The sequence below is a fragment of the Labrus mixtus genome, chromosome 13 (genome assembly GCF_963584025.1).
Source record: "Labrus mixtus chromosome 13, fLabMix1.1, whole genome shotgun sequence".
Classification (NCBI taxonomy): Eukaryota; Metazoa; Chordata; class Actinopteri; order Labriformes; family Labridae; genus Labrus; species Labrus mixtus.
In genome coordinates this window covers 12,553,028-12,580,814 of record NC_083624.1, presented here as the reverse complement: position 1 = coordinate 12,580,814, position 27,787 = coordinate 12,553,028, and the positions used below count along the sequence as shown (strand labels likewise).

Here is a 27,787-nt window from a genome sequence, read left to right as displayed (position 1 = left end):
TTATGTGTAGTGCAACTGTAACAACTGAATTTCCCATTAATAAAGAATTTCTGATTCTCAGTCTGATAACTGTGAATGTCAGCTTCAAACCAACATAAGGATCTGTCCTGCTGTGGACAAACTCAAATGAGAGTTTTTGCCCTTTTATCTGTGAGTTAAATTTGATGATATAGCTTCATTCTGTTCAATAGGAAGAGGTACGGGCATGCTGTCCATTTGCATATAAAGTCTATGGTGTTGTTACACTGTAAAATTGTATGGTGACAGTGTTTATATGAAAACACATGTCAAAGTTAATTGAAGGACTGAATTAGGGCCTATAGCGGGATCCTTAATCTTTCTATCACCTTACAGCATACTTACAATAACAGATGGTACACAAAAGAATCATTACAGGCTCAAACATAATAGTGACAGTCAGTCAATTCATAATAGTCGGTGTGGCCATTGTAGCCTAGAGCTAGTTATATCTGACTGTTTGCTAAACCCCTTTTACTAACAGTTATTGTCGAAACATGATTTAGCAACTGTTAAGCTTTGAGTTTCTCAAAGTGCTGAGAAGATGTTCATGTATGCTAGAGCCTGCAAAAAAATGTAAGTACAGTATAAGTAATGAATAAAATAATGTCCATTTTTATGAAGGCTGCAATTATTAGCATGCCCAAATAAATGTATAGAAACAGTACTAACCAAACAGAATAACCGCGCAGAGCTACTTTCAGGTCAAAGGAGACATGTCTCTGTGAAACTGTCCCTGTTTTAAAACAAGTCAGCGATAAAATGCATCTTCAACTGACTCAGCATTATTAGCTAGCTATGGCTAATAAAGAGAAAGATGAAAAAAAAAAAACACATCAACATTGGTACACTTTTTGCTCTGTTTGCAAAAGACCCATTGTTTCGATTGGGATTTCCCACACTCGTATTGTGTTCTGTATATTCTCCATGTGAGAATGGGAAGCTTGGGAGGTGTCATTTCAGGAAACCTAAAAGGGGGGTGGCTTAGCAAACATCCAAATAAGATTATTTCCTAACTCTTTCTGCTGTCACAAAGTCTGCTTTTGTGAGAGAGCAACTTGAATATGCAAAGCTGTTGAAAGGGTAGTTGAAGTGATGCTAAAAACATGTGCTGCATAGGCCCTCTTATTTTATCCAAATAGGAGAATGCCACAATCTTTGGTCCTTTTTCACATACAAGAAAAAAAATAGGTAGGTCAGGAAAAAAAAACATGTATATATTTCGCTTTGTATTTTGCTTCTTCTAGTCCCTCTTGCTTTTTTTACTCCCAGGTGATTGCATCCACTTTTTATACCTTTCGAGACTTTGGCCAGCATCAACAGGGACACACAAGAGTTTGAAATGTTGGACATCATCTTAGTGTGACTGGTGCAAAAAAACAGAAACACATGGAACACCATAAAAGTCAAAGTCCTTCTCTCACTCTGGCCAAACTACATCACAAACCACAAAAATAACAGAAGTTACTATGTTAACCAAGTCATACTGACAGCTCTCAACCTCGGTTCAGAAGTTCATCAGTGACAGAGACTAAGCTCCTTTCGGACCAGGCATTTCTTGCACTGGACCACACAACACCAGTGGAAACGACACAGACAGTTCTCCTCAAGCACCACTGTTTCCTCCCGATAGCCGCGCTCACAGCACAGCAGGTCGCAGCCGCTGATGTCCATAGCTGTGCTGTTGCACATGCGACCACGTGTCCCCAGTGAACCAGTTTTTCTATTTGCAACACAGAAATCGGGCGACTCGTCAGAGTAAATCAGATCCTGTTTATCCGGGGGCTTTATGTTCTGACCGACAGGGATGAGAGTCTTGCCGTCGTTGCCGCCCATCACCTTGGAAGCACCGTTGAAGCGCTCCAGAAGGCGGTCGCCCACCTCCCGGAAATGAGGCATCTTTTTCCAGCATGTGCGCAAGGTGCAAGAGCCTGACAGTCCATGGCACTTGCACTCTGTCCGCATGTAGAGCTTCACAGCCTGGGAAGGGACAGCATGGTTGGGGGGGGGGAAGTCGAAGGAAAGGGATGAAGAATGGCAAATGAGCAAAAGAAAAGGAGAAAAAATATTAATAAAACAGAAGAAAAGGGAAAAAGGAAACTATTAAATTTTCACCCTGAAGTAAAGCAGAACGAACTTTGACAAATGACAAGTTCTCTAAAGAGGTAATTTATGATTGTGTTTATCATAAATAAAGTCAATGGATCATACACACACACACACACACACACGCACACACACATACATACATACATACACACACACACTGTCACACACACAGCCATACACACAAATACACACACTGATAGGTAAGATAAAAGCAGACGCTACTCAGAAGGAATTTAACTCCACAACCCCCCTCTACCTCCATGTTGCCTCTGGCCTTCCTACATCTAACAAGCCTTGACAACAGATCATTCACTTATACTGCACATAATTAACCCATCACAGACACACACACAACACACACACACACACACACACACACACACCTGCCACCTCAGACACACACACTCGTGGTTGCAAATCATGTATACATGTAGGGCTGCATGCATGCATGCACAGAAACAGACATTTGCACGCACCACAACACACTTATTTTGTAACCTCCGGGCATCTGTGTGCAAGTCTTGTCTTTTGTTCAAATGGTTTGTTCGCTAATGCTACAATTGGACTTTATCCCAAAACCCTCCTCTCCCTCTACCTGTCTTTGACCCCCAACTGAAGTGAACTTTGCAATTCTGTGTTATTCTTGTGCATGTGCCAACATTTTTGCAAGTGGGTGTACCAAACAAACCAACGTAACAGACAGAAAATAAATGTTATCCTCAAGATCTAGTGAGCTCTAATATAAATTAATATAATGAACTACTTCAAAAGATGCTACTTATCTCCATTCAGTAGCATGTTGACTTGTCAAGGCCATGCTTCATATGAACAACAAAGAGGAACTTTAAACTCCTACAAGGGCTGTGGAAATTTAAGAAGCTACTTGCCTCGGAGGCTTGAAAACAAAATGTGTGGCACGCTCTTGTTTTTGTGTTTCAGAAACCTGATTCTTGTTAGAATATCAGCTTACCCCGCTACACAAATATGGCTGCGGGCAATGTCTTTCTCTTTTGCATGTTCATGGAATGATGGAACATTCCACAGGACAAGTAACACCTTTGCTGCCACATCTTTGAGAGTGGAGTGAAATACAAGATTTGGCTTTATTACAGTGGCAGTTAAAATATGTGTTTTTAAAAGGTGTAGTGCAATCATGTTCAAACTATTTTCTGAACACAGACTGCACCGACATACTAAGGTAGTAAACTCTGATACTACTTCTTACCAGCCGCCCAGCCTCGTTGTTGTGCAGGTCAATAAGTGTCCTGATGTCGCTCTTGCCCCTTCTCCTCTTGGCATCCATAAACTGTTTCGACTTTTCATATCCAAACTCCACATCATCTCCGCATCCCCCCCACTCCCACTTGACTCCATCCTCAGAAGAGGAAGGGGAAGAGGAAGAGGAAGAGGGTGAGGGTGGCCTCGGAGGTGCCCTGTTCCTGGTCGCCTCACAGCCACACTGTAGTAGGTCTCCCATGCTGCAGGCCTGGGTCACAGCGTGGGTCACACCAGCTGCTGTGATGGCATACACAAACGCTGTCTCCCGGATATCTACACAACAAAAAACATGCAAAGAGGACTTTCAGGCAAATGTTTTTTTTTAATGCAAGTCAGTAGATTTAAGTACAGTGCAGGAAGAGATCTTAACAAAGTCACATTGATCCTGTTCACACCTGGTATCAACATATTCAATGATCTGATCACAGTTCAGCACTTGAGTACGAGCGTTCACACTTTGAATGAACAATGTGTCTCCAGTGACCGCTTGTGTTTGGATCTCACTTGTCTGCTGCAAATACATAAAAGCACCTGTACATTTTATATGTTTGAAAAGACCAAATGTTTCATTGTTTTTATCAGGTGGGAGGCAGCATTGTTCTCCCAGTTCTCGCCAGTGTTGCTGCAGTTTACAGGGGTGGTACGCTAATATATCATAGGACACACGATCATTCACACTACCAATCCAATGTGGACAAATGCATCCCAGTCCACCCTGGTATGTGACCTGAGTTAACGGCTTCAGCATTTACTCCGTCCACTTCTGATTCAATCACTCAGGAAGGGTTGTCAATTGAAGATGCATAGAAGGCCATATATAGATCTTGTCCCCATGCTTAAAATTCACATGTTTGCTTTTTTGGTATGACTTTGGTGATTATGATACAACTGTCATGGTTGTAAATCAAACATGAAGCTATAGACAGCTATAGGCTTAGAAAAAAGTCTCAAAACAGACCGGGCATCTTTTAGAAGCACCTGAATGGCCAGGACGGAGAACAGGCTATAAGAAGAAGCAAATGTAACCACGAAGTCATCCCCCATTTGTTTGAGTATTCCATTTCAGCATATTGGCCCTTGCCCACATCTTCCTTTTGGTACAATTAGTGACCATAGTTTGACAACAGTGCTACAGTCTCTATTCTACTCAAGAGGCTTGATTTGATAGGAAAGCAACAATGAGACAGGAATGTTGGCAGAGAGAGTGGGGGATGACATGAACCAAATAGCATCAGGACTGGGAATCGATCCTGCAGCCAGTGCAACAGGGACTGAAGCAACTATACATGAGGTGTCTGTTCTACCAACTGAGCGAAAGCCCCCCCCTTGAGAGTCTATTTTACTATAAAAGGGAAACGTAATTTACAAAATCAAAATAATTCTGTAATCGAGAAAACTGAACTAGTGATTGATACCAAAATAAAAAATCAACTGTGAATTAGGGCCCTTTTTTCAGAGAATTGCCAGTTAAAGGCAGAGGAAATAGCATATTCCCAAAATGAACTATGGAAATAATACTGGAACCAAAATTCACACAGGAGGTTAAAAACAAGTCATTTAATTATGAGGGGTTGGTTTTGGAAAATAGAATGAGCTTTCCAAAAAATGCTGGCACACAGGTATTTGGTCTTTATTCCATTTCACATTCTGAACTGATTAGTTAGACCTCAGGGACAAAATTGCACACAATAAACCACAACACCTAACACCACACCACATTCAAAAAATGTAAAATTCAATTCAGAATGAATATAACTTTTTCTGTAAGGAACTTCAGTTGTGTGAAAAAATAGCATCAGTGTCCACACAGCTCACATGAATGATCTATATCTCGACATTTAAAGACATTTTTTTTACGTCACAACATTCCACCATTTTTTTTTTGTCATACAGTACTCTGTCATCATGTTGATCATACCAAGTTCTCCCCTATCCGTTGCAGGACAACAGCTGGAAAAAGAGAGAGGGCAACAACAGTCAGTGGTTTTCCATCCATTTATCTTTACATCAATTCATCCTTCCCTCAATCCAGTCAGTCAATATAGCAGCTCCATGGAACAGGATGAAAGCACCTTTCGCTCAGTCCTGGTCCATTACTACAATCTCAGGCGTCATTGGCTTTGTAGTGCTGAGAGGTTGTCTATTTGTCCCTCTTACATGCATCGTCACACACAGGCTCACACAGCTGCTAGTCTATTTCGGGTACAGGGCTTAACACTCCTGACTAAAGGCATGTTAAACCACAACTGCAAATTGATCGTCTGTCCTCGCCAGTGGCTCCGGCATCATGCTCACCCTCGGGTCAACACGTCTTTATCCTCAGTTATTGCAGCTATATCCATTCATGCTACATCAAAAAGAGCTGCTACGAGAGAATCTCAAAGACAGCGGTAGAAATAACAGAATGCTGCTTTGTAAATATCTTAATCGCTTTTTCTGGCTGTTGGTTGCTTACTGAAGGAAGTTCATTTAAATGACTTTCTTCCGATGAGCTAATGAAATCTTCTTTGATGGATACATTTTTATCGAAGTTTATCCAGAAAGCTTACATCCAGCTTACACAACTTTCATTTTATGGAGTTTGTGTTTCATTATACTGTAACTAAGAAATAATATAGGTAAATAAAATATATACACATGTGGATAATCTTATATATATTTGGTAACTTTTTCGGGCTTTTTTAGTGCCTTTATTGGAGAGACAGGACAGTGGATAGAGTTAGAAATCAGAGTCAGACAGAGTGGGAACGACATGCTGTTAAGGAGCCACAGGTCGGATTCGAACCCGTGCTGCCTACCTCAAGGACTACAGCCTCTACATGGGGCGTACGTCCTAACCACTCTGCCCCTATAAATTTGGCTACTTATTGTAAAAACATTGAGAAAGAAATAAAATGGCATCTAAAAAGAACTATTTGGTTATTGAATATCTTGTTCCTTTGTGTAATAGATTCGATTTTCATGTCCAATAGCGTTTAATTACACAACAATGTTGCACTACATGTCTGCTCTGTTATTTTAATGAACATGTAGACACTGTAGATTCTTGAGTCAAATCAGTAAATACTGTCTTGCTGCTGCATAAAGAAGCATTATGTGTTAATCCATTGCTGTAAGTAGTCCCTAACCACCCAACTGCCTACTCCTGTTTGACCAAGGTGTGCCAGACAGATTAAGCTTTTGCTCAACATCTTTTTCCTGGATTTGTTGACAGTAGGAGTGTGTTAATCTTGTTTGGAAACCAGCAGGCAGCTGGAATTGTAGGAACATTGATTATTTGAAGGGCAGACCTCTGCCATGACAGATGAGATACTAGAGACAAAGTCAATTTGTATGTGTTAGAGAGGAATGAGAGGAAGAGAAATAAAGTCCACTAAGTGAGCCACTGTACGTGTGTGTGGGACTTTCATTCCTAAGAACTGGAAGGCGCTGAGCGTGCCGTCACCACTGCCACCACTGCCAACTCCATATCTCATGATTCAGTGAATGGGATTCATTAGGAATGGTAACACACACACACACGCACAGAATGGGTGGCGTGCAAGGAAACCTGCACACCCGGGAACACTGTGTTATCAATTCCAGCTGTAAACCTCAGTGCAGGAAAACCAGTGTTTGTGTGTCAACTGTCAATATGTATGTGCTTGAATATTGTTTGAGTAAGATACATCCCTCGGATGCATGTGAAAAATGTTCTGTTGATTTGTTATGCCATAGTGTTCCTTTGGCATTGTCTGTGATTAATGCCAGCTCTAATAAATCACTTTTTGTATTTGGGACTTTATGCATTGTGGTGCATGCAGATTATTTCTGCACTTGCTAGCTCCCTCTCACAGCTCAGTAAAGACCACACCAAAGAGATCCCGCTCTTCAGCAGCAGATAGTTCTCAGACAGTTTCAAATCAAGATGTGTTATCCCCAAACCATGTCTCGATCTAGTTAGACACAGTAAAAATATCCCCGGGGCTTTTTTTCATAGACATGGTTCGTTTGGTTTGTGGCAAGAGAAAGTGGCCGAGAAGAGGCTTGAAAAGTGAATACAGAATGAAGAGTATTGTTATGAGTAACAGAAGCTATCAAAAATTAAATTATTTGAGGCACCCTGTTTCATATTTTCCTTGCAGACATGAATTCCAAACAAATTTTCTGCCATGGTGGGTGTCTGGGCCTGTCTACGTCTGCTTCTGCTTCTAATTCCATGAAGGCCCTGCAGGAATTAGCAGATATTCCTTTAATACCCGACTTTTAGGGAATGATACAAGTGGAGACTGGGGAGTTAGAGCTCAAAGTCAAGGTAAGCATGGTTTAATAGAAATGTGTTTCTCAAAGGCGAAGGTGCTACATCTGTGGATCATCAGTTGAGCGGGAATTTTTGAGACCGAAGGGGAATGTTTGTCACATCATGTGCCGTTTCCAAATGCACAAAGATCTGAGTATGTGGGTGGCAAGTCAACCTGAGGATATTCTTCACAAAGAGCCATTAGAAAAAAGTTTCCTTTTGTAGCTGAGGGTGACTGCAAGCGCGACAACTTGGTTATGTTTCCATACCAGGCCATCGCCATCGAGCAAGGTTGCTATTAGAGTAGCATGAATGCTAAATGGACTGCACTTAGATAAAGCATTTCTAATCTTCAGACCGCTCACTGCACTTTTCACTACTTTCCACACTCCGCAAAACACCACGTAAGTCTTGCAATGTAAAGTGAAAGTCAATGAGGATGTAATTGAAGTTATACACTAACAGTTTCACACAGCTAATGGCTGTGCTTCTTGACCATTATGAGGTATTGTATATTGCACAAAACACATCTCTTAGACTTCAAGAGTCGAGGACTCCAACCAGCTATCTTCCGAGTTCATCATCAACCAAACCAAAACACCACGTGAGCTGTTTCTCATGTATCTCCAGGCCACAATAAAGGTTCCCACTTGTTCACAACTAGATTTTCTCATCATCTGAGTAAACTATACCTCCTGCCCCTCCATCTGATGACATACAAGGGTCATGGCAATCAAGAAAGATGTCACATAATCAAGACCAGTTTGGATCAGCTGTTGCTCAGCGCCAGACTCTGTGTTCTCTCAACCCCCCCAGCTCAATCCACAGCTCCTGCAGCCAGATTTCAAAGCACTTTGAACATGTGGCTGCAGGAGCTGTGGATTGAACCCCCAACCGTCCAACTGAAAGACCACCAACTTTACCAACTGAGCCACAGCCACCTCCTTTCCATTCCCCATTACCAAGTCAATTTGGTATTACTATTATAGTACGTTTAAAGTGCCAAGGTGAGAGCTGTTTGACACTGCATATTTCTGTGTTGTCTTTAAGAAGAACATCATTAAACAGATTTTTTATTTTTTCAACAGCAATTTGTAAACACTTTTGGAAAGTACTTACAAATTATAATGTCATATTCCCCCAGCCAGATCAGAAAATGTATCTATTTTTTATCCTAAATGGGCAGGATTGTTTAATTTGCAAGACTTTTCCATACTGTAATATCTGTTTCCATGTTCAGATCCACAGGGGGGTTGTAGCCTAGCCCACCTCACACTGGTGGAGGGAGGGGTCACAAGACTATCAAAGGGCTGAAAAATACAACCAGTCACGCTCTCAGCAAACGGTCTGCATAATTCCCAGTAACAGAGTCTGATCAGGTCCAAATTATATTCCCTCTTTTCGGTTGGAGGGGATAATTGTGTCATCAAGCTGCTGCTAGCGTTGGTGTCTCTTAGCAACCAATCACGTCAACCATAGTTTGGATTGGTTCTAATTATCCAAAGGTCTGTATAAATCAAGCCTTAATGTCTTTTGATGACGACTGAATCACACATTTATTTTTATACTTTAAAATTCATTTCTGCATTTTGGTCATAGGTATCCATGAATCAACTGACTGATGCCAAATCACCCAGGTGGAAAAACACAAGTATTCATTAATTAATTTTGAACAAATAGCTTTCCATGTTGCCTATGACACAGACTGCTTACTTGCCTGTTTATTTCCTGAAACAACTCTACCATGGTTTGGAAGAAATCACAATTACAATCACAATTAAGCACAGGTAGAGTGCAAAGGTATAAACATGTGTATACCTGTAAAGGCGAAGATCATTACTGATTAAATACTTTTTAGACATTATTGATAACAGGTCTAATTAATTTAACCATTTAAGAGCCCAGAGCAAGAGTCCTTGTTTATTCTACAGCTGTACGGTATCCACACAAACATGAACTCACACTGCAGTCTATTATGACCTTCAAAGAAGAGCCGCAGCATCCCTAATGTGATTACTTGCAGTAGTTTATGTCGATTGGGCTCCCTCATGGTCGCTCCAGGGTCTGTGTGATATTTAAACGCCGCAGGGATTGAGAAAAGACGATAATTACCAACAATTAATGATGGGAAACTAAACATTTGACAGGTTTTTGACACTGACTGTGCGTCAAAGGTTTATATTGAGGGGAGAAAACATTTCAATCCCGTTGCAAAATAAGTCGATTCCTTGTGTCGACATGTTCACTCATTCACACTTCTTGCAATTTTGATTTGTGTTTCAGTTATGTTGTGAAATCAACTAAAACACCTGTGTAAGTAATGCACACACACGCATGCACACACACACACACACACACACACACACACACACACACACACACACACAGACATGCAGACAATTCCACACCTCTCTCCATCAGCCTCTCTCCCTCTTCACACTGTTTAATAACAACATTTTCAGGTCAAAAAGTAGACATTCATGCCGTGAACCATAAGCCTTCTGGAGATTAAGCCAGATTAAAGCTAGTCGTGTGATGTATGCAACATCATGTTCATCATCAAAAATACAATAACAACAAAACACATGTGTATAAGCATGCACATTGACTGTGGAGTTATAAAGGGTGACCAGCTTTAAATTTTGTTTCTTGACCATGACACACATATTGAAGAACTGCGCAATCCTTTAGATTAACACTCACTTTATTTATATAGCACCTTTCAAGAAGAGAGAGTCACAAAGTGTTTTACAAAAGGATGAGAACAAACAGAAAATTAATCAACATTATACAAAACAGATTAATCAAAAGAAAGTCTAAACAAAAAGGTGTTAAGTTGATTTACAAAGAGTCAACAGTGCCCACAAATCTTAGACCCAGAGGCAGAGCATTCCATTGTGTTGGAGCTACAACCTGAAAAGCTCAATCTCCCTTGGTCTTCAATGTGTGGGACTACCAGCAAACCCTGATCAGAAGACCTAAGAGATCTGCTGGGAGTGTAAGGCCACAAAAGGTGCCGGTCCATGCATGGCTTTCAAATCAATGACAAGAATCTTGAATTGTATTCTAAAATTGATGGGAACACAATATAAAGTAATCAGAATAGGAGTTATATGTAACCTTTTGGAGGACCTGGTTAAGAGTTTGGCTGCAGCATTTTGTACTAATTGTAAATGGTTAAGAGGTTAAGAGTGAGTTACAGTAATCCAAACGGGAAGAAATGAAGGCATGTAAAATCATCTCTATCTGAACTGTGGGAACAATGGGCTTCATATCACCACACAAAATATCGTGATACTATGCTATATCCATTTCCGTCCACCTCTATAACCATCATGCAGCTTTCTAAAGCCCTTCGGACTAAGAACCCTTTTAAAACTTTTTAAAATGATCTTCTGTCCATAATAATGGAAAATAAAATACAGTCACTCAAACTCATATTGGGGACTGATGCATCTACATCACATCTGCAACCTTGTAAATAACGTTAATTTTTACTGTGACAAATATAATATCCTTTTTTTAAAGCTTTTTCATATTTGCCAAAAAAAAGAAAGACGGAGAAAATATGAATTAACAAGTCTGTTTTCACAGTCTGAGCTGTTACACATTTTATTTTCAGCAGTCCATACATTTTTGCAGAGCTGAGATTAAACTGAAAGAGTGACATATTCTAAAGATAGATTATGAAACCCAATCATATTCACTTCTTATCCTCTGCAAACATTTTTTTTGAAAATACTGTAGCTCACAGTTCAGAATAAGTAAGGCAGACTTCCACCCTTAAAACCACTGTGTAATGTGTTTTTGAAATGTTTCCATAGAAAAGGCAAATAAAAACCACATAAGCTCATAATGAACAAAAATTGCCCCCCGGACTTATTTCACTACAATGCAAATCTCCGTCATTAGAATAATTTGACAGTCCTTTTTCTTACATGAAACTCTAAATTGAGGCCAATGAGGTTAAGTACACCACTTCAAGAGAGTGAGCAATGCAACAAAAAGCATCTTTTATTTTGACATCTACCTGTGCTTGCTTGTGTTAAACAGTTATTACAAGCAGATCCAGGTAATTGAGGACAAAGGCTTCAAAACAGAGGAGCACTTTGGCTTCCCTTAATGACAGGCAGGAATTTAAGATTAATCGCTTCTCTGTCTTGTACTGGTAGATTCTTGCCCCCCTTTCCATTCCTCTCTCTCTCACTGTATCTTTCTGTTTTTTTTTCATTTCTGTCTTTGTCATAGAAACATTGTCATTCACTCAAATGAGATAGGAGAAAAAGGCGTTTTTGATTGTGATCAGTTTCTACTTGACTATTATCACATGGAGCACTCTTATTCTGTGTATTAACACTGGTGTGATTCTGCCAGACAAAATAATCAGTGTGACAATAGTCTGTACTAATTAATTAAATAAATCTGAGTGATACATTGGTGTGTCATACAGTTTTGTTCTACTCTATATCAGCACTCAATACATTTTATTGTTTAATCGTATTACTTCAGAACAAACTCTTGTATACTTAAAAGTACTATGAACTGTTCTAATGATGTCTGGCCGAATAACGCTCAAATGGACGGCTAATGTCCACTTAAAAGTCCACAAGAGTATTTTGTGGTTTAGACAGAGGATGCTTTCAAAGACGATCAATATCAGATATAAGTATGACAATTTCGGTAACTCCACTTGCTTACAACGAATAAAAACTTTTTTTTGTTAGATTTATTTTTGGGCTTTTTAACCATTATTGTACACACAGCACAGAGGATAGAGCTGGAAACTGGAATTTAGTGTGAGAGAGCGGGAAATGACATGCGGGAAAAGATGCCACAGGTCGGATTTGAATCCCAGTCCACTTTGGGGACTACATCCTCTGTACATTGAGCATGCGCACTAACCACTAGGCCACCAGAGCCCCCCCAAAAGACTTTAATAAATAATGTAGACAGTTATCTGTTGCCTGATATCCTGACAGCAAACTACAACACATTTATGTTGATAACTAGCTGTCCTTCCACAGAGGCAACATTGAGGGTGTCACAACCAGCTGCATCACTATGTGGTATGGGAACTGCACGGGCCACAACCGCAAGACCCTGCAACGCATAGTGAATACGGCACAAAGATTATCGGCATCTCACTCCCCTCCTTTCTGGACATCTATAGCAAAGCATCCAGGATTTGGTGCGACCCCAGCCATCCATCACTCAGACTCTTCAGCCTCTTGCCATCTGGGAGATGGTACTGTAGCCTCTGAGCATACTCAACCAGACTTATGAACAGCTTCATCCACAAGGCTGTCAGGAAGCTGAACTCTCTCCCCTCTATACTCCACCTCCCCCCACAACTCTGGACTCTAAACCTTCACCACCCATCATGGAGCTGTACTCTCTCTCTCTTTCTCCCTCTCTGCTTGTCTATCTCTGTCTTTCCTCTATTTTCTATTTTCTAATATGTAAAATATTTCAGAATAATGTAACAAAAGATGGGTTTAAACCTGATAGGCACTACACTTAATGCTCTCACTGTCAATTTTTTTTTTTAATACAGAAAAATGTTAAAAGTTAACATTTTGCATTTACTGCCGAAGACTTGATTTTGTATTCATGTCTGCTTATAGGCCAGGAAGCAATCACAACTTTTCCAAAACAGCATGCAGCTTTGATGAAAAAATAGCTAAAAATGGGAAATTACAATTCAGTATTGACTGTAATATCACCAAATTGTCATGTGCCCTTTCTTTGTGAAGTTAATGACAGGTGTGCATAAAACACTGTATACACATCTTTGAGCAATGAGACTCAACATGGGTTTAATAACACGTTTGACACGTTGTTTGTTGTGTCGGTTATTCCCTGTTTGTCGGCTAAACACTGATATAAAGACTCTCTGTGGTACAAGTATAAAAAAAAAAAACAGGCAGCTCTCTATGAATCTAATCATACGGAGAAAAACCAACACAGTAATTTGAGAAGAACGTGCACTGACCCTACAGCAGTTATATTACAGACTTCAAAGAGCTGGAGGAAGATGTTAAGAGATCTTAAGAGAGATGTTAAGAGAAAAGGCAATTTAAGCTGATCATTTCAAGCGTGCCCGATCTGATGAAGAGGAGAGTCAGTCAACTGTGAATATGTCTGGTCTGAAATACAACGGCTGCCCTTGTCTGTTGGAGTGCCATCAGACAGGCTTCTGACCTCAAGTTGATGTAAGGCCATTGGCTGTGCTCGTGAGGTCAGGGGTTCAGAGCCGAAGGTACTCAGGGGCTGAGGAATGAGACATGACAGTATTTTTAAACAGTAATTTGTTTTGGATTCAAAGCTCTGTGTTAGGCTTCTAAAGGGACTGATGCAGAGCCGTAAAGATAATCATGGCAAGTTTTCCCCTCCATCTGTTATGTACATCTAACTCAAAGAGTCAAAGATCCATAGAGCAGTTTTGAACGAGCACTTGATCTAATTCAATCAACGGCTATGATCTGTTCAGTACAATTTGCTCGGGGAGTAATGATTCACTCAACTCACGATGTTGGGTTCACGATACGATTCTCACACAATTTTACAAAATGAGACTGAAGACAAAGTATGAGATGACTGAAAAAGATTCCTTACATTTTTTCATGAAAACACCAATGCACCTCGTAATCTCTTTGGCTCTTGCACTCGTTTGGGCCCGCTTGTGAGTGTGGTTTGGCCTTGGTGTGGATTAAATGTGGCTTCAGGTTGGTTGTGCTATTTGTGTAGTTCCCCGTCTTCTTGAAATATTTGCACACAGTTTTTGCCTTGTCTGTTATCGTCTCACCTCTTTCATTTTATGTCTTGGGGAAGCCAAAATGCTTCCACTTCTCCAATTTCTAAATCTTGCTCTACAGCTGCTGCCGCTCACATTATTATTGCGATTGCGAGAGTACTGATGTCTAACTCTTGACAAGAGCTGGATTAGTAGATCCAGATCAGTCTCTGATCAATCAATCAAAGTAATGCTGAAGGACTTACTTTTAGGCAAAACGGCTAGCTGTTTCCACCTAAGTTTCACTATTTGGTATCTAAGCTTGCTGAGTTTATAGCTCTGTCTTGAACACACTAATGTTGAAGTGATCTAAAATCGAACTTTCGGCGAATATTGAGTGAGCATTTTTCCGCAAAATATCAAACTTGGTAGGTGTTAAAAACAGGGGGCAAAAGTAAGACACACATAGTAGTTACATAGAAGGCATATATCAACATTCTCCAAAACCTACCTTGCTGCAGTATTTTGCCAAAGTACTTGTTATGGCTAGTGCAGTTCCACCGACGGTACCTGAACTGGTACTGGCACTCCCGAACGCCCAGCCTGGCTCCTTTGGCCACCTCACTGACGATCTCTGGCTGAGTCTGACACAACTCGGCCTGCTTCCCCGCCAGTCGCTTCGCCTTCCTGCAAATGCTGTTGGGGTCCATCACAAGCGGACTGCCAACTGCCCTGCAAAAGGATCAGCGATGTTAGAAAAGAGAATAAACCAATCGTGCTTGCAACTTAAAAAGTGAAAGTTCCCACTTTTTCCTTTGGTGTGCAACACCTGTTAACGTAATCATTTGCCTAAACTCATCTGCAGCCACAAACCATGTATAGGTTTACTTGCTGTGGCTGCCTAGCTTGCCAACTCATGCCCACCACTTCTCAGCTGTGGAGTAGATAGGCTACTTGAATAGACACGTGAGAGACAACAGAGCACTGAGTTTCCCAGAGGAATCTCGGCTCCGATGTCAGATTCCCAAGTCTGTATTTTGCTCTTGGACCTTCCTTGAGAGAACTGTGTGGTCCTCACAAAGTTGGAAGTGAAACAGTTGGAAGTCTCTCAACAGACAGGCTGTCACTTGATCTTAATGCTGAGTTGATTTCAGTAAACCATATGGCAGACTTTGGAGATTTCCCTGGTGATAAGGCTTTTCTGGAGATTTTGCATCAGTGAGGCGCTTTGCCGCTTAAACCACACGTAGAATCAGCACAAAAAGAAAAATTCGAGATTAAGCCAACCTAAATAAAGAAAAGCATGCGTATGATATTACCAAAAAGAGTGAAAAAAGAGCATTTGAATGTGTGGTAAAATCAATAAAGCATGCCTAATTAACATTAAACACATTTTGTTCTGATGATTATAATACATGGGCCTCCTCAATAGCACTGACAGATAAGTGTGTATATTAAAGATGAATAGTTTATTCTGCCTCCTGATGGGAGAGAAAGGCCGGACTCTGTTACTCAAAGAAGCTTCCAGCGCTTGTGGCCTCATCATTGGCATCACAGGAAAGTGGCTTAAGGATTTATTTCACCTCTTCTTTTTAACTCCAAGAGCATTTATCTACCGATATATCTCTTTCCTGCTTACTTCATGTCTCTTTCTCTTGACTACTCTCAACAGTTTAGTCACCAGTTCTCAGTGTGTCATTATGGTCATAACTTTGACCATGAAATAGGAGAGTTCAAATGATGGAGAGAAAAAACATTGACTCTTCATCATAAATTTTCAATCAGCCTATTTCCTCTAAATCTCACTGCCTGATATCTTTCATCTTTGAGAGTTTGTTTTTACAAAATGAGCAAACACTCTTTCCACTCATCCCCTCTCCTGGCGGTCTGACACGGAGACATATGAACACACACACACATTCTGACATTGATGCACATCCATCCTTACACACTCAGACTCTGTGTGTTTGACACTTTTAAATACGTAACCTTTGTTATTTTTAACAATTTACACAGAACGTCAGACTATACTATAAAGTTGGTGCGCTGGTGGCCCAGTGGTTAGTGCACGCGCCCCATGTATGGAAGCTTTGGTCTTCCAAGCTGGCGGCCCAGGCTCGAATCCAGCCTGTGGCTCCTTTCCCGCACGTCATTCCCCACTCTCTTTCTCTCCCTGATTTCCATCTCTATCCACTGTCCTATCTCTCCATTAAAGGCACATTAAATAAATCTTTAAAAGAATGACTATACTATAAAGTCAATGCATAATTAATGAATCCACTGTTCATGGTGAATCTCGTCTTAGCCTCATAGAGACATTATAAAAACACTGATAGTGAGACACACAGCCTTTATATCCACCAGATCTTACCGATTCTTCCTGTCATACATTACATGTATGAAGATAAATGGAGTATTTGTTACTGAACCTACAGCTCAAGCCATGATATTTTGTATTTAACAAGAAAACCAGGATGTGATTTTTAAAGATTATAATTGCATTGGCAAATAGACATACATGAAAAAGAAAATGCACACACACACACACACACACACACACACACACACATCTGTTTGCAGACTCCAAGGACACTCTCTGTTGCATTCCTTCTATGATTATTGAGAGTGTACTGAAAACATCGCTATGGAAACATTCTGTATTTTCAATACAGGTGTTCTGTCTGTACGGTGTGTGCATGAGAACACAATGTGTGTGTGTGTGTGCGTGTGTGTGTGTGTGTTGTGTGTGTGTGTGTGGTATTCGCACAGTTAATTAAATTGCACAGACAGTCTGTATGTGTTAATTAGCAGGTACATATACAGTACTTAGCAACACACACTCCCTCTCAACAACCAATCATTATCTACCCGATACCCTATCTACCAAGTATATGTAGACTTTTTACATGTGTCAGAATAGAATTTGAATTTGTTTGTGCATCTGTGTGTGTGTTCTTGTGCGTGTGCATGTGCATGGGGCAGCACTGGGAAGCTCTGTCAGCAGCTTAGCTAGCTTGTTTTTTTACAATGGGAGGTGTAGAGTTGTCAAACTTGTGAATATACTGGAGAAGTTTTTGGATGAAGTCCTGGAAGCAACAGACAGAGACAGTGAAAGGGCTTTGACAACGAGAGAAAAGTTTCCCTCCGATCTCTGTTTGCACCAAACAAAGTAAACTAAGTGGACTGTTGAAGGAGAGATTGCTTCTAGACTGAGATTGGATGCAACACCACTGAAATAAGTTTGTGTACTGATGCACCTTTAATGAACATAGTTTGCATCAACTTTCTTTTAAATGTCTCTCCCTGTTGCGTTCAAAACTCACTGAGTCCATGTTGTTTTTTATGATATTTAAATCTAGATTGGAGACACACCTTGGTGTAAGAAATATCTTCTTTCCTTACTTACTAACGTCTTTCAACATACAGCATATTAATTCAATAAACTCACATTCTAACATGTGATTAATATAATTCAAGTTAATTAATGTCAATTGTAAAGGCCTTAACCTACATACAACAAGTAAGGGGATGCTGACAACATAGGACAAAAACATTGGGAAGAGCTTTGGAATACGCTTTTGCAGGAAACGTGGGGGGAGGGGGATGATGTAACCCTTTTGATACAGAATTTTGGTAGAAAACTGATCATCTCCACTTGATGATTTAACGTAAGTTTAGAAACAGGGCATGATGAAAGGAGGATGGGAATGTGGTCTGAATCGGAGAGTGGAGTGAACTGAGATGGAAAAGCGCATTGTCGGTGATATACCCAAAAATGGGGTGCATTAATTGGATAATAGGATGGCTGCAGGCACGCAGCATTCTTGCCCTTGTTTGGAGATCTGTGTTAAAAAAAAAAAAAAAAAAAAGGGTGCATCCCTGCAGGTTGAATAGGACATTGGCATACTTCAAGTGAGGCAGGTGCAAAGAAAAGCTGAGCTCTTTCATAAATTGGACAGAGCTGGGGTAACTTAGAAGGTTTCTGTGTCTACAAAGTGCAAAGAGGAATCACTGAACGTCAGATTGTGTGATTTAAGCACGTCAGCTGCCAGCTGGTAGACTTCATTGAGAAATATAAGACATAATGGTGACTTAGGTGAAATGCTTTGCATGTTTATCTTTTTCATCTCCTTCTGGTAGATCTGTCTCGTGTTTTTCTCCTGTTTTTTGGCCTAAACTGTTGCCTCAATGAAAAAAAATATGAAACATGTGAAATTGTATCTCCACTGTGACAAAAAGGATAAAGGTTTAGATTACTTGCTAAATTAACCTACACGGACATATGCAAATGTATGACTTAATTCCTGCACATAGGTCTGCACAGTAAATCTTATTTTGATCGTTATTGCAATATGAGCTTTTGCAATAAACAAAACTCAAAGGTCTGAATTTTTTTGCAATAAATAAGATAATTATTTTTTGCAAACAGGAAATGCTTTCTCACTCAGCATGTGTACATTTTACACACTCTTACACCGTTTTCATGCAGTCAGATGAAACTCAAGCTATAACCTATCAGATGAAGTTATCAGATTAAGTTGTAAAAAAAAAATTTTGATTAATTTTGGATTAACAAAAAACATGTTGCAAACAGCTATAGCTAAAGTTAATACACATTCTGAATAATGTTTCGTAAGGCTGTGTTGGTTGTGCAATAGTGTTTCTATATGTTTTTATATCCTCTTACCTTTGTTATCGTACCTCTCATGCTGTGTTTTTGCAGATCCTGTGCTATATGGGTAATGTGCAATATATATTGGGTTGTTTTGGATTGGTATGTGCCTTTCTGTTTACATGTGGATGTGTCCAATTTGACAATAAAGTGTATCATAGCTTATCAATTCATTAGTATTAGCTTATTTATCACACTTAATATCATTATCACAATATCGTAAAGCAGTTTTGCGTATCACATTTTTACCTCATATCCGGGCCTAAGATAAAATAGATTTAAAGTTCGAAATAATTAAATCATGAGTCAGATGATTCAGATGTAAATTGGCCATATTTTAGAAATATCTATATTTTTTTCTGTGACAACCCCTGACTGTGTCAGTGCTCCTCATATTGCCTTGTATCTCTCTCAGGTTGCCTTCAGGTAGAAAGAAACTGAGACACTTAATTTGATGTCGTGCAACATGGGGCGTGGGGATTTAAGCTGGCTTCTAAGTCTTTGTTTTGCCTCCACTGATTTACAGACTGCATATTCTTTTATTAGGATATTTTGCCTCATAGTTTTCAATAAATGATTGCTTAAATAACTTTAAAACTGTGTGGTGTCCCTGTTTGTCCAGCTCACTGAGCCTGGGTTGTGACATTTCATATCGCAATTCATGTCGCTGATAGAAAATATACGGCAATGACACTTTTTTTTTTCAATATAGTTCATCCCTGATGTACAATTATCCAAGCCGCAGCATTTGTACCGTGCAGGCATGCACAGAGATAAAGCAGAAGTACACTTTGAGAGGGAACTACAAAGGCAGAGACGGTAATCAGATCCTTCTTATGAGAGTGCTGCTGTTCTTCTGCCTGTCATTTATGATATGGTGACAGAACAGGTAACTCACACACATTCAGAGATAAAATCATTAAAAGTAACAAGCATGACTAAATCATGACATCAGTACTATCAATGCTGCTTTACCACATGTGGCAAGTCAACAGCAGGTTTGCTCCAGAACTGCACCTTTATCTCATAGTGTTTGTATGTCTTGAAGAATATATTAAGCCTATATATTATCTCAACCTGTAACAAAACATTTCCAAGTGATGATATTGGAAATAAGAATTCAGTGTGTTTTCAGACGTGTGCATGTGAGAGATTAAACATCGGTGCTCAGAGAGACCTCAGGTTTCATTAAGGATCTCACAGCACCATAGATAAAGTGCTGTACTGTACGGGGCCTTTCTTTTTTTTTTTTCTCTCCGCCCACGAATGAGTGAATTTCATCCCTCCTTAATCCCTCAAGTATGCTGGAGATGAAGACAGTCACGACAAGAGTTAGTCTGAGACGCCGGAGTGTGAGAGGAAAATAGAAAGGGTCAAAGAGAGAAAGCTATAGACTGGGTGTCTGGAGACAGAAATAGATGGTCGGGGAATTGGTGTAGGAAAAATAAAGAGACTATTAGAAATAAATAGAAAAATGTATCAAGGGGAATAAATAGATTTTTCTGATTTGCAATACAAAGAGGAACAAAGATAGAAATGAATAAACTCAACATCTTGCAGGTATCTCAGTGTCAATAGTTATCTGTATGCCTGATTGGGCCTGGGCGATAAAATGAGAACGATAATTATCCCATATATTATCTTAATATAAATATAACAAATGTTTCATGAAAGTTTGATAGATTTAAACTTGTAATTACACCATGTACAAATGCCCCTTAAATGTTAGCTGCCACCCGACATTAAAGAGAAGAAGATAAAAGAGGACAAACAGCCAATCACGTCGCAGGGATATGGGTAGGCAGGCTTACAGGCATTTGGAGCAGAATGGAGAACAGCCGGAAAGAGCGAAATATCAGTATTGATAATACTGATATCATGAAGCAGGGAGAAAACATCGTCGACAAGAAAGGTCACTTGACGCAGGAGTTAGGGGATATTTTGGCTATTTACAGTGCGACAAAAAAAGAGTAATATGCTCTGTAAACTGTGCCGAAGACGTGTGTCCAGTTGTTAGTTTTTTTCCAACACTGTCCATCCTTTTTTTTGAATGGTGTTATGTTAGTTTCATGCTAGTTGTTAGGAGACTGAGAAGTATTACTTTAATTGCCTTTTGAGTTGTCATCTAGAGGCAGCTCACTTTACACAGGTATTTTTAAAAAATGTATTTGGCTTATTATGAGTAATTATGACACTTTTGTATTTCTCTGTAATGAAGATGTTTTTAAATTTGAACATGAGGCTATAATTACAAGTTCACTAAAATAAAACTTACTGGGGTGAAAGGTAGCTGACCTGGCGGGCGGATGGATGTGCTGGACTTATATCACTGGGCCTGTATTCACAAACATTCTGAGAATCCTCTCAGAGAGCTCCTAACTTAGCTTAAAAATTCCTTGCAAGGAGTTTTAGCCTAGAAGTGATTTAGGAACATTCTCAGAGCAACTCTGACCAATGAAGAGACAGAAACCTTTATCTTTGTGAGGAGGTGAGGTTGACACATTTTTTCAGAAGCTGTGATTGGTTAATCCAAAAAAAGTAAAGTCAATCATAGAATCGTAATTAGTGAAGAGACTTAATTATTGATTGGATGCACCTGTGGAGGTCACCACATGTAGTGAATCGCAACATGCATGTCCCACTTTGTACTGGAAAAAGTCATGATGATGAAACCATGCAACCATGATGAAATCTCAAATCTTTTAGTCTGTTGGGCCCAATATTAGTCAAAAATGATATTCTTCATGTAGTTTTTGGAGCTACATTTCTCCATTTCCTCCTCAGTTAAAAGTCCTCCTCACTATTCCTAACAGTTTTAAACCTTAGGAGCTCTCTTAAGGGTTAAGACACGTTGTGAATAACTTTTATCTTTATCTTTTATCTAGTCTAAACTTTGAGGGAAAATTCTTAGAAAATGTCCTGATTCTAAGAATATTCTTAGAATTTTGTCACTTGGAGCAACTCTTAGTACTTAGAAGGCTTTGTGAATACAGCCCTTTAAACATTCGTTAATTTGTCTTGCCTTTTTATTTTTACAGGAAACACAGCTACGAGCAGAGCAAAAAACAAAAAATGACTCAATGCTAACAGCAACTGATGCATTACAAGCTACGCTAAGGCTACATTAGCTTTCATTTACATTTTTTACTGAATTTTCGCAAAACCGTGAAAACTATTATGCACCCTCTTTATCAAGTTAAAGACATTTTGGCATTTCTTGGAACAATTGTTACTTCTGCACTGTATATTTCTGACACTTAAACCATCTTGAATGAATCCCTGAAAAAGTACAAAAAAGCATGAATGCACAAAAGTGCAGACACAGACATGCAAACACACACGCATGTTTAATTCAGTTCACTACCTGATGCCAAACCCACATCGTCATTCAATCTTTATCTGTACCCATCTCCCTGGTCCTGATTACTAATCTAGCTTTCCAGAGCAGCAGCGGAGTGGACAAGATAAGATCTGTTACAATGAAACTCTCCTCTGCTGATGATGGTGGTTTGACTGCACAGATGGTGGGTAAATTCCCATAACTGTAAGACTGAGTGAGTGCATTCGTACATCTCTGAGTGTATGTTAAACAGATTAACCAGGATCAGAGATGTATTTGGACTGACGTACACATTAACACACAAACGAGAAAGCTAACACACACACACACACACACACACACACAGACAAAATGTGTGTACACCTGTAGTCTGGTGGTAAATTCAGAGGCAGCTGCCCACCAAACTGGGGCCTTGACAATCACTAACACACGATTACACACACATATACGCACACACACACACACACACACACACACACACACACACACACACATTGAACAAAGTAGGCCCTCCTAAGCAGTGCAGTCAAAAGCAGAATAAGAGAGCAAAGGCATTCCTCCCCGAGTCTCTGAGCTGTGCTCTGTGGTCCCAGGCCAAATGATTAAAGTGCTCTAATCAGCAGAGGCTTTGAAAGGACATTTATCTCACCGCATTTCGTCTCTTTCACTCTGTCTATCACTGCAGCTCTCTCTTTTCCTTCAACGACAGCCTATCTATGAGATAAGTATTCTCCTTCAACAGGCGAGTATGGCTATGGCTTCGAGCTTGGCTTCAATGAGAGATAGAGAAATCGAAGAGGAGCGAGCATGAGACAAAGAAAGAGAGGCGTATGATGGTATGTCCAGCAGCTTTCAACAGAGAGCATCATTGTCCTGGAAGACTGCAGAGCTATCCGCAGGTGTGGCTTCACCCTAGCCGCAACACACACTCCACCACAGTGTGTGTATGAGCATGTGAATCTGTGCGTCAATGTGTGCCCTTGTGTGTCTCCATGAGTCAGTGTGTAAGTGAGCCAGTAAAGAAGTGAGGGAGTGAAAGAAGATGACAACGAATGTCAGTGGGGATAAAAAGGAAGTAGCAGATTTCTTAGTGTTGATTCCCTTAATCCAGCAAAGCTTTATTTTAAAATGAATGTCCTGAGTCCTGGTGAATGTGCTGCCAGTTGAAAGCTGACATGAATATGACAGAGTTGGAACACATCCTTACACATGGGGCTGCTTAGCCCAAGGTTTGTGTCTCTCTGTAACACATTCAGCCCCATAAATAATGATAGATCAATTATTTTTTCATTTTCTTTTCGCGGGTTCTCTCCTACTTTGCAATTGACCACACAACAAATTAGGAATAGTCTTGCATTTTCCTGTATTAGGCATATTAGTCAGTTTTTAACATGCCTGGCTCTCGAACCAGTCATTAAAACATTGTTGCATGATAGATATCTGAATGTTTGAAGTCACATCAGTCTCATTTTTGACTTTGTTAAGGGTAAAGGATTGTGGAGGCCGAGAAAGAGGTTGGAAGCACCTCAGCTTGCATGCTCAGAAACCCTCATTAGGGTTGTATCTGTACCTGACGGAAGTATCTTTAACAGTTTGAATGTCCATGTCCATGTGGGAAGTGGACGAAATCTCTGTGGGTAAACACCTTTTGGTTTAAATCTTTTATATTATGAACACTAAAGAACTCTTAGGCTAAAAACATTCTGCGTCGGTTATGTAGCGCAGCTCATGTACAGAGGCTTTAGTCCTGGTCACATCAGGCGTGGGTTTGAATTCGACCTCAGCCTTTTGCTGCATGTCATCCCCGACTCTCACCTCACAATATTTCCTGTCACTCTTCAGCTGTCCTGTCCAATAAAGAGAAAATGCCCCCCTCAAAAAAAACAAAAAAAAAAAACATAAATAAGTAAAAATTCTGCATAAGGAGCAAGCAACAGCTCGGCTCACAGCCCATACTGACATTCTGCATGCCAAAAAACAACTGGAAAACATTGATTATTACCATGACACTGCGTTTTTGGTGTTATTACTTTTAGGAGAGAAAGAGACCTCTTTGATAAAGGTTCACAACCACCTGTACTGCTGTTCCACGTTGATCCGAGTAAAGTGAGGTAGCCAACAAAATGATTCAGATATTTCATTTGCCAAACGGATTGGCAATTGGATTCTTCTCAACGGATGGTTTAACTTTCAAAGTTTACTCGTCAGACTTTGAAGGTTTCTCATGTACCTCATGTAAAATGTTCTTTCTCTTTTTTGGAAGACTTCTCTTTTAGTTGACATCATTTAGCCAAATGCAGGAAAAAGTATTTGAAGGAAATGTGTATGACTGACCCCTGGGGGGACAGTGCTTCTCCCTCTTTTCCCGCCACAGCTGGGTCACAGCAGAGTTCAGCAACAGACCAGCACCCCTCTGGCTAAAAGTCACTTGTCTTTGTCGATTTTAAGGTGGCTGAATTTCACATGTCAAACCTATGTTTGTTTTTTTTTCTCCATCCCTCCACCCACAGTTTAAGAAGAAGCTACCAAAAAAAGCAGGTATTGTGTCTAGTGGGGACCAGAAAAACTGAGGTTTAGGAGAAACATTGTAAGAGTCCAAGACACTGTCAAAAAGTTATTTTCCTCTTTCTGTGATCACCTATAGTATCAACAATAAAGTACACACGCCATGTCTTACCCTTATGTCTATGGATTTTTTTTCTTCATGATATTGCAGCAGAGAGATTGTCTGATCAATAGTTAGCATTTTTGAGGCAAGCCCAATGAGTAAATACTTGTGAAGTCAAAAGAACCTAAACACAAGGATACGTAGGAAAGAACAAGTGTGCATTTGGTTTTCTAAGAGAGAGATGACTAGGCAAGTGTTAGCTATTCAGATGTTTAAGTTTTGATGTGAATCTTTGCAGAAACACATGGAAAAAATGAACAGGTTCTTACTAAGAGACAACTCATTAGAAGACTTCTATTCATATCTACTAACTGTCCCTGCTGTGCTTCCAAAAAATGAAGCGGTCCCTCCGATCAAATGTGAAATTAGACAAAAAAATAGTTGGTATTTTTTTTGTGTTCCATGTCCACTCCACTAGTTACTGACCAAAACGTTTAATTGTTTCCTTGCATTGGTCATTACCAAGTATTCACATGAAGAGATTGCACGCTCAAACTCTGGAAAAGCTGCTGGAAGACAACATCCTCTGAAGCTGCTTGATCACCAGACAGTCAAACAAGGAAGTTGAGAAGACTTTCACAGCCTCTGTGACACTACAACACTCACTGACCTTGACTGTGAATGAACAGTGGGAGGATTCCCTGGGAAAAAAAAAAAAAAAAAAAATCTCAAAGCTTCCCTGCCGCTTTGCAGAAGTGCGTGTGTGGATGAGTGTGTGTCTGTGTGTGTGTAAGAGAGAGAGCGGACAAGAGAGCCAGAAAAAAAAAAGAGGTTGTCTAATGACACATAGCACAGACAGAAAGACAGAGACCCACATGGATAGAAAATATGTTATCAGCAGATCTGCAGGGGCTGTCCGTCTCTCCGTCTGTCTGTACGACTGTCACACACCTTGCAGAGTTGAGCCTATATGGATTGTTTTATGATGACATATCCACTGCGCCTAAAGGGCCACCTGACATTCCTATCTCCAAACCCCCCACAGCACACACATACACACCACCTCCACCTAACTCCCTCTCCTCTCTCCTCCATGTATCACTGCAGGCAATGAGGAGCAGACACCTCTTTCACCACCCTGTTTCTCTGTCTCTTTGTCCTTCACCCTTGGGACCCATATTTCCCACCTTCATTGAGCAATATTTTGACATGGCGATATTTGTCACTATTTCAAAGTTTTAAGTGAAATACAAAGATGAATTTGCCTTTAGGGTATTTTTTTTAAGAGGATGTGAACTATTAAGCCTACCCTTAAACAGTTTTAAATGAATAAGCAACAGGTACAGTTTATCATTTCTTGTTTGTTTTTTTGCTATTTTAGTCATTTTTTTAATATTTACAGATATTGTGTGAGTTTATTTTAAAACACATTGCTATAACTGTATTGAATTTATACAATTATATTTGTCTATGAAATGGACTCTCAGGCTATCCCGAGTATTTAGGTGAAAAGCCGGGTAAGCTCGTGCTGAGTGCTGTGGATAAATATAGAAAAAGAAGTATGACGACTTGCGTTTGTGCGAATAAATCAAACAAGCTTTAACTGAACGAGAATGAATAAAACTGTCATGGTCACGAGACGGTGAAACAGAAAACACGTGGTAAATAACTGGGCACTTACCACCAGAGTCCGATGATATTGACCGGGCAGAGCAGGATAAAGAACAGGGCCAGCTGGATCCGCGAGAGACGAACCGTCATGGTGAACGTAGCAAATCCTCCAGGAGGCTCACCAACAAAGTTTAAAGCACTGACGAGCTCAGCCGACTCGGAGTTGGATTATTTCTTAAATACATAGGAGGTCCTTGTTTTCTGGCGGTGCACCCGGGGAAAAGCTCACTGGAAACTGTCTGTCAACAAGAGCGCAAAAAGTTCATCATCTAACTCCTCTTCTGTCGGGCGCATTTTAATGCGCAACGAAGTTGGTCAAGAGGCTACAGAAGAGATGTCCGCTTTCAAAGGTGTGGTTAACCTCTGCATTGTCTTTCTGCTCTATTAGTCGCAGCACATTACATGTTCTCTAAACGATTCCGGGAGGAACGAAAAGTTGCTCCAAGCAGTGAGGGCTCCTCTGACCGCAAAAAGGCGCATGTAACACTCCTGTTGTGAGCAAACGTGAGTCTCGTCACTCTATGGGAAATTTTTTCAAAAAGCAAGAAGGATAAAAGGCACAACTAATGTATTGGATGGATGGATGGTGGCAGTTCTTTACACGCTGTGAAATGATGCGAAGATGAGCCGAGTGAAGTATTTTGTGTGCGCACCGGCTGCAGGTACGGTCTGTGTGACACACTCTGCTCATGTGTTTTCTTTGGATGGTACAGGGAGGAAAAATGCGCTCTTCCTCTTCTTCCTCTTCTTCTTCTTCTTCTTCTTCTACCTTGCTGTGACGTCGCTTCGGGCGAAGAGAAATCCTCGCTGTCACTCAGAGAGAAAGAAACTGCAATTAGTTTTAGAAGGACCCGGCTGAGACTGGAACGGGATAAACCCACACGCACACAGAGTCCTGAGCATAAAGTGTGTTTATGGTGGACCCGAAATCAGAGCTTATGGAATGAGATGATGTCAGCACAGGTGTGGTAGCACCTTTTTTAAGGCTCATGCCAACAGACTGGCACGTTCTAAAGCCATCTGGGTGGGTATCTGTTGGTGTCTCTCACTGACCTAAATTCAAAAGATCACATAGAAAG

At 40.3% G+C, this 27,787-nt stretch overlaps 1 protein-coding gene across 1 annotated transcript; it reads right to left on the bottom strand.

Annotated features, from left to right (window-relative positions):
• Window positions 1-853: 853 nt before the first annotated feature.
• On the bottom strand, window positions 854-27,706 carry wnt6b (wingless-type MMTV integration site family, member 6b). The gene is made up of 4 exons (XM_061053764.1): window positions 26,719-27,706; window positions 14,929-15,149; window positions 3,353-3,678; window positions 854-1,998 (listed from the first exon to the last, which is right to left on the bottom strand). Exons 1-4 carry the CDS (start codon window positions 26,796-26,798, stop codon window positions 1,537-1,539), a joined length of 1,089 nt encoding a protein of 362 aa, XP_060909747.1. The 5' UTR covers window positions 26,799-27,706; the 3' UTR covers window positions 854-1,536.
• Between the last annotated feature and the right edge of the window lie 81 nt (window positions 27,707-27,787).